The 10,652-nt window shown below is 36.7% G+C and overlaps 1 protein-coding gene across 1 annotated transcript in view; it reads right to left on the reverse strand.

The window, feature by feature from the left end:
• Positions 1–5,550, reverse strand: part of LOC128983189 (coiled-coil domain-containing protein 186) — a 124,919-nt gene extending 119,369 nt beyond the window's left edge. Inside the window, exons 1-2 of the mRNA XM_054402379.1 lie at positions 4,481–5,550; positions 129–282 (exon numbers count right to left, since the gene is read on the reverse strand). Coding sequence (XP_054258354.1) covers positions 129–282; positions 4,481–5,061 — 735 coding nt within the window. The 5' untranslated portion in view covers positions 5,062–5,550. The remainder of the gene's footprint in view (positions 1–128; positions 283–4,480) is intronic.
• Between the last annotated feature and the right edge of the window lie 5,102 nt (positions 5,551–10,652).

A 10,652-nucleotide genomic window follows, 5' to 3' on the forward strand; every position in this document is an offset into this window, starting at 1 on the left:
CTTCCTGTTGCGAAGCACGGGTATGGCAGCTAGTATTTCATAATCCAACTATAATCTGTGACAAATAATATAATAAAATAAATATTTTTGCACAAATGATAAATGTCACATGATCTGGACGTTCTTACAGAATCTATCTCCAGTTTCATGGAAGCCAGAGTACGGATGTCCAGTTCATGTTCTTGTTTAAACAGCTCAACCTCCCTTCTCAATTGCTCAATCTGTGCTTTACATACTTCATGAGATGCTTCTGCAGCCCACATGTCCTTTTCATTTTTTAACCTGAAAAAATATATAATTAATTTAGAACCTAACTAACATCAATTAAAGCCTTACACGCATAAGACACTCTGGAGCATCATGCACTAACTGTTTAAAAAGATCAAATTACACATGATACAGCTTACAAAAATGTAGGCGAACCTTATTAATGTTCAGTATACTTATAATAGGATATTTTATCAAGTGATATATTATTACTATCAACAACCAAGCCATAGTCAACCAGATGCAGAACTCTTAATTATGAAACGAAATATGGTTTGAAGACGATTGATGGATGTAACTTCCGGTGCCGCACAAGGTTCAATACTCGACCCAGATTTGTGGAATGCTGCCGACAACAGCCTTCTTAGATCTGAGATATCAGAGGAGACTGTTTTAGTTGGGTACTCGTTGCAGCACTCATTGCTGCAGGCAACGTTGAGCTGGCCCAACTGAAACTGAACCAAGTCATGCAAGTTGTAAATGCCTGGGTGATCATGGTCTGTCGCTCACTCTGAGCAAGACAGAGATCGTCATCCTTAAGATGAAACTGATTTAAACCATCGTTCCGCTATGAGTGAGGAACGTAGTTGTCCAAACCACACAAACCGCCAAGTACCTCTGTGTCATGTGGGACAACAATTTGAACAGGAGGGACCAGATCTTCTGTATGACGGACAAGGCTGTTATGAGTGCCACTGCTCTTAGTAAGCTTATGGCTCCAATGTCGGTGGTCCTCGGTCTTGTCAGGTCAAGGCTACTTTCAGTTGTATCAGCACTTGATGGCCAAAACAAATTAACCTGACTGTATTTACTGCCCGAGCATTCCCGACAACTTGGAACACACTTTCTTCCACTATCCACGATGGGATATGTTCCGCCGGGAGGTCACTCAATATCTTGGGGTGATGTCAGTTGAATCGATTTGTGAGACCTTGATGGAGGGTGAGGACAAATGGAACTGCTGATCGCACTTTGTCCGGAATATCCTTCAAGGTAAAAGTAATTATCTAGATTGTGTAAGAAATAAACGGCTTGTCAAGGAGTAAGCCCTTGGGGTGTAGGCAAACTCGGCCTAGTTCTGATGAAGTAAGAAAAGTTTTCCCAGGCTAATGTTCGAAGAGTGTAGGAGGTTTTTAGTGGGTAGTCTCTGGGTCTTAAAACCTGTTGGAGTCAAACACTACGGGCTAGTCACCTGTGTGCATAAATGCATTTTCCCACCTCTCCCTCAAAAAAAGGTCTTCACAAGTGACGATACAGCCATTTAATGAGAACCCAAAAAGATTGAGACCAAACTGACAGAAAAAAGATTGAAAACTCATCAAAACAAATCTAAGGAAGCTTCAGTTTAAAGAAAGAAGAACTTTAAGTAAAAAGTGTCCTTAGCGCAATCCAACAGAGTTTTAGAAAGCAAACAATAATAAAATCATAAAATCAACTTATAATTGTAAAATAAACAGGATAGCAGCAAGCTGTAGCTTGAAGAATTACAGATATGCCATAGAACATATAGAAGAGTCACACAAACACACAAAATTTGTCCCCTGGGGGATGTCCGTATTGGGATGTGGAGAAAGTAAAAGAAAGTTTACAAAATCGCTACTATTTCTAACAATGCAGTGTTGCCACATATTTGTACTTGAATACATCTTCTTATACTACATGTTATCTTTTTAAATAAAACACGTTGTTTTGCTTAAGTTTTTTCTACTCATTACAACTCCTCAATCTGTTAGCTGCAGATCTCCATCAACATCAGAGAACTCAGAGAGAGTAAAAGGTAGAATATTTAGAGGAGGAAACACATGTGTCAAAAGGTAAACGGCAATCAAACAAATACTGCGCACATAATAGGTTACGTACCTTGTTCCGTCTTCAGTCTTAACTTAGTCTAGTTTCGGGTACAAAAACCCATTATCAAATCCTTATTTAAAACATCATATTGAATATGGTCAAATATCCGACGTGAGTTCTGTCGTGTCCGCCGTGTAACCTGCGTCGGTTTGTCCCGTATTCAATGTGGCCGGCCTATCGTATATGTATTTGTAACTTTTGGTTTTTAAATGTGTAAACTTTATGTGTCGTCGACCTGCATGTAGGATATACATTGATGAAGACTTACGTCGGATATTTGACCATATTCAATATGATGTTTTAAATAAGGATTTGATAATGGGTCTTTGTACCCGAAACTATTAATCCATAGACTAAGTTAAGACTGAAGACGGAACAAGGTACGTAACCTATTACATATTCAAATATCAGTCTTGGTGGCAAAGATGTTTAAAATACTGTGCAGTAAACCTCCAATTAACCAAAATAAAGAGGGCGGGGGAGTTTCAGATAGGAATAGCCTATTTTTTGGTTGATCTATGAATGGAATTCAAAGGCTATTTCTGTTCAAAGAGATCCATTACAGACGTAGCATATTTTGTTATTTATGATTAATATATCATCCTGAAATCTACAGGATTGCTAACTGTTTTCCGGACTCTAGATGTCTATCACAGAACCGAACGAGTAGGCTATAAGATCCAAGTGGTTATCTGATCCATACATTTTGTTTGACATGCCAGGTCAGTCGGGTGCCATAGTGTACAGTTCCTGCTGCTTGCTTATTTTCCTATTCTTTAATCTTTTTAGGGTTTTGATTCAGCAGTTTTGGTAAAAGGGGTTTTACTGTAGACCTACTCCTAATTAATTTTAACATCCTTTTAGTTAAGAATTAGTTTTAACTAACTTAAAGTCATTTTAATGCTATGCATGAACCAGAAGGTAACCTGTGTTAGCCATCTACAGGCTAATAATAGTTTTTTAACATTTGTCCTGTGCACATAACTGCATTAAATTAAGGCTATATCAATAATAAAACATATTTGCAATAAGTCTGTAGGTAGGGCCTACATAAACAGCGCAACCAAACAGGGTGCATTTTTTCTACATCATTTTTATATATTTTTGCGTGTTTTGTGTGGTTGCTACACCAATGGCATTTTTTACATTTTGAATGGGAAAGGTCCAAACCCTGTATTGTATTCTGATACTATTGGCATCTTACTATTGATCTTGATCTTGGTAGGTAACTTAGACAGGTGCTAATCTTCACCCTTGATTTTATTGTGACCTATATTAAATAATTAAGCTGAGGCTATGGCCACATTTTTAGCATATTTGTCGCCGGGACTTTTTCCCTCACGACCTGGTTCCTGGAGGTGGCCACACTAGGGGACAATTTCAACCTTTCAGTAGACATTTTAACCATACTTAACAGTAAATAGTTTCAAGATATAAAAATTTATATTTGAAATTCGTGGAAATGGAAATAGGCCTACTGTAAGTAAAACTATGACGGTTATTGCATGTTTTTAATATTCGGCTTAAGAATACATCGATGTTTTACTATTATTTGCATTCTTGTACAATTAAAACAAACATTTTAAGTAGGCCTACAAATTTCATTTATAAGCCACTTATGAATAAAAAGAAATAGGCACTTTTATAAAAAAAATGTGATAAGGTTAAATCTTGTTTCTAAAACCAATTGCAGACGTCTAATCTTCTAATCACAGTCTAATGCTTTCTATGGCTATATTTACCTACAACTTAGGTAACTGATTATAGGCTACTGTTTATACCTAACATGAAATAAGTGCAGGTTTGAGTGGGCGGCTTGTTGCCTAGTGTGGCCGGTGCCGTAAGATAACATGATGTATTTACCACAGCGACCAAAACAGCCTACACTGTTTTTTTTTTGTTTTTTTTTCTGTTGCCGGTGGTTGTTACTGTATTCGCTTAAAAGAAAGTGTGGCCGGGCTATTTAATTTAAGTAGTTTTATTCTCCAACAAAGTCGCAGACACCAAGTCGCCAGTGAGACACCAAGTCGCCAGTGTGGCCGTAGCCGCACTGTAATTTGTGAATGAATTTGAATTAGGCTAATATCAAAATAAATATTAAATAATGTAAATAAATATACACTGTAATTTGTGGTAACTTAGGCCTAATAAATATTTGTATTATTATAATAAATAAATTCTTATGATTTTAAAACTGAGAAATAGAATTTTATCCATCAAAAACAGTAAGGGGATACCTAAGTAATAACTACAAAATAAAAAAAAGTTACTTTAGACAATTTTTTACGTAGGACTTAAGGCACATGAAAGTTAACTTAAGTTATCTAAGGCTAATAAATTTAATGATGACAGCTTAACTTGCCTGCTTATGATGTCGTTTAGCTCTGAGATTTTTTGTTTATGTTTAATAAGTTGAACTTCAGTACCAGACAAATTTAATTCTTTGGAATTTTCCTCCTCATCCACACCTTCAGTTTCTTTACAGTCCAGAGAAGCACAATCCGAGGAAAATTCAGACATGCTCTCTTCAGAAATAGAGCTCTGAGTAATTTCTTCACAGGGTGAGAGGAAAAATCCAGGATCAACATCGTATTGTGAGTCATGATTAGTTTTAGAACAGTCATTGCTTACTCTGTCCATTAAGAAGGAATGTGTATTATAAAGTGTTTTTGTATGTGATGAATTATTGTTACAAGAATCTCGGATCCCGCAGCGCTCCTTATTGTTAGGAATTGATTCAATCATCTTGTCATTTTCATTAAGGCTGTTGTATTTATTGGTTGGCTGGTCAACAAAGTGACTTTTGTCATCTTCGTCTGGTGAAACAGGCAATAGTTTAGAGTGTTCCACTACATTGTTTGGGATTGTTGAGGTAGCATTAAAAGTGACCAAATCATTAACATCGTCGTCATTTACAGGCTTAATCGAACAATTTTGATTCATTATACTCTACACCCTGTCCCCTAGTAATGAGTATGGAAAAGTCCACCTGTATCAATGTTGTCCATTATTTATATATAGACTGGGCCTATACTAAGTTATCACGGTTATTGAGGATACGACAGGTTTCTTTACAGATATTTCTCAAAACAAACATAGACCTAATATAAAAATGTTTTTCATTGATATTCGCCAATTATTAAATTGACGAAGTACTAACTAGGCCTAAGTTAGCCTATATTAGGAAATAGATTTTAAGGTTAAATTCAAACGCCATCTTATTCACTTTCCAAATGAAATAACTTAGTCTAGAATGAAATAGCCTTAATGGTAAGGGTTTCAGAAACTTATACTTTAGAAAAAATATTTCAAACGTCTAAATGAAAAACGCACAGAAAATGTAATTCGATTTTATGTGAAAATAATACAATTTGAGTTTTGAATTAACTTGACACTTCATTTTGACACATAATCAAAACCAATATTTTTTCCCCTCTTGAGTTGAGATCTAAAGCAAAGCTCAAAGTAAAACAGCTGCTGGACTGCTGGCTGCTGTTTTGTTTGTTATTTATAACAGCTGACGCTGACACGACACTATTGGCTATTGTCAGTGCCACTACTGCGTAAAGAAATTAAACTTACGAATCGGGCAATAAATTTAATGGCGGAGGAACGAGTCGAGTAGATATTATGAAATATGTAAATGTATTAAAATGTAATCTTATCTTTGCAAATATTTAGAATTTGTTATCGTTTGGAACTAAACTAATATATATCATCATTCATCAGCCAGTTTTTTGCACCATGTTATTGTGTGACCGAGTAGATAAACCACACACAGTACCATAGAATAAATATTTTCCATAAAATAGTGTTTATTCAAGACAGTACTCAGTAAAATTATTAAATATTCTTGTTTATGTGAAGTTATTAATTGATTGTATTTTAATTAACATTGAATAGCACAAGTGTGCCACCATCAAGGTGCCACCACGAAAACCCACCACACATGGCAGCCTTTAACTCCAGGCCGCGGCCTTCAAAGTGGCACCGTCGCAAGTGGGGTTGTAACAGCTGTTTTGTTTGGAAACAGAATCAAGAATCAAGAATCAAGAATCAAGAATTTATTGACCATTCAACAATTACATGCTATCAGTCTCGTCACAAAAAAAAAAAATAATTACAAAATGTTGCAAAAACGCACACATCAATAAAAGTCAAGTAGCATACAAGAAATAAATAAATTAATAAATTACGTCTGCATCATGCATCACATACATGCATAAATTACAAGGTACATTTACATAAAATGGCTACACAGTCAGCAATGGTCTACAATAATGAATAGTCCAGATCAAAAAATTCACAAGTGTTATAAATAGGGCTGTTAACCAAAAAGTGTTTAATCCTGTCTTTAAACTTGTTTAGTGGCAGGTCTTTGATTGCAGTAGGAAGAACATTGTACAGCTTAAGTGCAGTTACCTCAAAACTTTTTAAGGTCCTGGAATAATAATTGTACTTAATAAATATGTGATTCTTTTGCCTAGTAGAGTAATTATGTAGATTTTCACATAACAATAAATTGTGGACATTCTTTTTCACATAAATTAAGCAGTCCAAAACATAAATAGCTGGAAGAGTGAGTAGTTTTAACTGAACAAACAAAGGCTTGCAGTGTGCTCTAGGCCTAGTTCCACACATTATACGTACAGCTCTCTTTTGCAGGATTAGTAATTTAACAACGGAGGGGTGGTTACCCCAGAGAATAGTGCCATAGGATAAATGACTAAATATGTGAGCATGGTAAACAGTTACAAGTGCATCAATGGAAACAATCATACTCAAAACTCTAAGCAGAAAAATACCTCTACATATTCTGTTAACAACAGTGTCAATGTGAGTTTCCCATCCCAACCCAGGCTCAAGATGAACTCCCAAAAACTTAACAGGGTTTGCTTTAGCAGCATTGAGACGGCTAGAAGTAAAAATAATTTCAAGAGTCTTTTGATCATTGAGACATAGACTATTAGCACAGCACCAGTCGTTTATGGTATTAGAGGTGTCATCTAGTCTACCTCTCAAGGATTCAGCACTTTTTTCAATAACAGAGAGGGCCAAATCATCTGCAAATAAATAAGGATGTACAAATCCATCATGAACCTGATTGGGAAGGTCGTTAATATAAATAATAAAAAATGACGGGCCCAGAACATCAGAGCCCTGCGGCACCCCGTACTCGACTAACTTAAAACTAGACATAATTCCATTAACCACTACAGCCTGATGTCTATCTCCAAGATAGGATTCAATGAGAGATAGGCTAGGGTTTTGTACACCATAGAAGGAAAGTTTACTAAGGAGTATGGAATGGGACACAGTGTCGAACGCTTTGGTGAGGTCAAACAATCTACAACCAACACTTTGTTTTTTTTCTAGACCCTCAGAACTAATCTGAACAAGTGACAGCACTGCCTCAATTGTACTATGTTTGGCTCTAAATCCAAACTGACAAGAAGAAAATATCTTATTTGATTCAAAATAGGCTACGATTTGTTTGTTGAGAACAATCTCAAAGACCTTAGATACAATACTAACAATACTAATAGGCCTATAGTTCTCATAACTGTCCTTTTTCCCTTTTTTAAATACAGGTACTACTTTCACATATTTTAATGATCTTGGGAAAACACCAGCATGCATACATAAATTAATAACATAGGCTAAGGGTTCACATATGAACTGAGCTGCCTGTTTGATGATTATTGCATTCAAACCATGTACCTACATCTAGTGATTGGCTATTCTTAATACCCATAATAATAGAATAAAGATTCTCAACACTAATTGGTAGCTACTGTAATGGTATTTCTTTGTGCATTTACGAAAGCTTGGTTACTGGACTATGACAATATTGACTCCTCTCTCCTCTTAAAATGTACAGATATGGATTTTTAATTCATATTGTTTTGGTTTTAAATTCTGTACGTTTTATTGTCAATATATTAATAAATTTATGTTCATAAATTTAAATAAAAAAAAGTGTGAATTAATGAGCTGATGTCACCTGTCTGTCATTGCATCTTATGGGACGTCTGTCCACTATACAACCCTACTCGTGACGTTGCCAATTCTACTAGGCCGTGGCCTGTAGTTAAAGGTGGCCGCGTGATCCAGGCCGCGGCCTGGTAGAATTGGTAACTTCGCAAGTAGGATTTGGTGTCATACGTCCCATAAGATAGCATGGCATACAGGTGACATCAGCTCATCAATTCACACTTTATTGATTTCAAATTAACTTAATGAGCATAAATTTATTAAAATATTGAAAATAAAACATACAGAGTTGAAAACCAAAACTATATGAATTTAAAATCTATATCTTACATTTAAAGCGGAGTCAATATTTCAATAGTCCTGTAACCATCAAGCTTTCGTAAATAAACAAATACCATCTTAAACAAAAACGGCTCCGTGTTTAGCCCGGACGTGTTTGACGCGCGGACACCCTCAAAATGGTGGTTCACCCGGACGGACGCTTCAGAAATCCCCGTGCCACGGCCGGGTGGGTAATTCAGCGCTTTTCACCACCATTATATCGATTAAGGACGCTCGGTGGCGTTTCCCTCCCAACAAAGGGAATTATCATTATCGTAACCAGAACTGGCGGCCAATAGCTACCAGTGGGAGAAAATACTGTTAATTTTATTTGTTTTTAATTCTATTCATATTTCAAATGTAAAACGTTGTTATTACTACCTGTATAATTATTGCAAGCACGTTGCAATGTGCAACAGAATCGATAATATTATAAATTACAAATATTGGTTTTCAGCAATCACTTTTAAATTTAACCACAAAATACAAACAAACAAATTTAAAGTAAAGTAATATTACGTGTTTACGCCACACTACACTATTTTGACGATCTTCCCACGCAAGGATTTAGTCCAGAAAACCTGTTTGCCGCCAGCTTAATCAAATGGGGTTTCATTGACCATCGTGAAGTTAGCGGCTCTTTTCATCGGCGCTTTTTCGTATTGTAATAGATATGGGTTGGTACGCCTGCGGACGCCACAAACCAGAAACCTACCAGAAAGAAAAAGAAACCACTGAGCTAGAATTATAACTGGAGGTAGCACTAGCACTGCTGCTATGGCAGAGGCAGAAGCAGTCCCAGAAGCACTGAGCTATAATACTAACTGGAGTAACCACTCTGTGTTTTAAAAACGTACCACTGTTTTTGCTGGTTTTGTTTCAGCGTTTCGTTTCGTTAGGTTGGCCGGGTGACCGGAAGACATCATTGATCGTCCCCCGCGGTTGTTTGTACATAGCAATTGCCTCCCACGATTGCGGCAAAATGGTAATCATTTCCTGCCATCTTGTGGCGATCATCATCGTCTTCTGCGATCGCGGCAAAATTTTTGCTGTTTCCTGCGTTCGTGTGGACATCATCATCGCCTTCCGTTATCGCAACAATATTCTGATCATCCCTCGTGGCTCTGTAGATATTCAATTCAAATCAATTCAATCACCATCGTCTTCTTCGATCGCGGAAAATTCTGATAATCCCTCGTTGCCGTGTGTAGACATATTGTCGTCTCACGCGGTCACGGAAACGTAACTATTGTCATTTGCAATGGCGGTAAATTGAAAATTCCAGGTGCATTATACAAAATTCACGCATATTTCCTTGTTCAAAAAAACTCAAGCATAATTCACGGATTCCCAGTTTTCCTGGTCGGTGGACACCCTGTATATATATATAGCAAAGGGGCGCTACTATATAGTTGTGCCTAGGGCGCTGACAGGGTCAAAAACGGGCCTGCTGTAGTTTGTCTGCCTAAAGTGAATTCTCTCCAGTAGTTAACCGAGTAAACTAGAGCTAGCATTTCTCTTTCCGCCTTAGTGTACCTCTTCTCAGTTTCAGTGTATTTTCTGGATAAATATGCAAATAGGATGCATTTTATTATTTTCAGGGTTAATTTGTAGCATACTAAGCGCAACCCCGCCCGTCGATGGATAAAAGGACCGGCACCGCTAAGTTCTCAACTGTTTCATACAAATCCTAAGACTTCCTAATTTGTAGCCTACTTTACTACCAAAACAATCTGTTTCCAAGCTAAACCGTGACTAAATGAAGCACCTCGCGGTCAGTAAAAAGTTTTCGTTGATCCACCAATCCTTGATACAAACTGCGTCAATCGTTGATATGTCCCTCTCTTCACGCTTCCCGCTAGCAAGGGTTAGCTTTCTGCTCTGCCATGAGTTGTAAGACTGTGTTAAATAATATCACGAACAACGTAGAAAACTGTCGGTAATATTTATAAGCCATTTTTAATCATGGTAAGGAATACAAATTAAAACCAGTCAATGGCAACTATTTTTTATTAAGTCTATATAGAGGAGATTTTTAAAGACTTAATAAGCGCCTTCATCTTTATTAGCGATGTTAAACGTTTGCTTAATGTCTACCACAAACCAATAAAGAACTATTATGCTGACTCATTTTAAAGATAACATGAAAACAATCAAATATTAGAGAACAGAACGTCACCAAGATTCACAGTATAGAGTCTCTAAAAATGATTGATCTC

This window comes from Macrosteles quadrilineatus, unplaced genomic scaffold (assembly GCF_028750875.1).
Source record: "Macrosteles quadrilineatus isolate MER2022 unplaced genomic scaffold, UCM_ALF_1.0 Scaffold_1__1_contigs__length_201487025, whole genome shotgun sequence".
NCBI lineage: Eukaryota > Metazoa > Arthropoda > Insecta > Hemiptera > Cicadellidae > Macrosteles > Macrosteles quadrilineatus.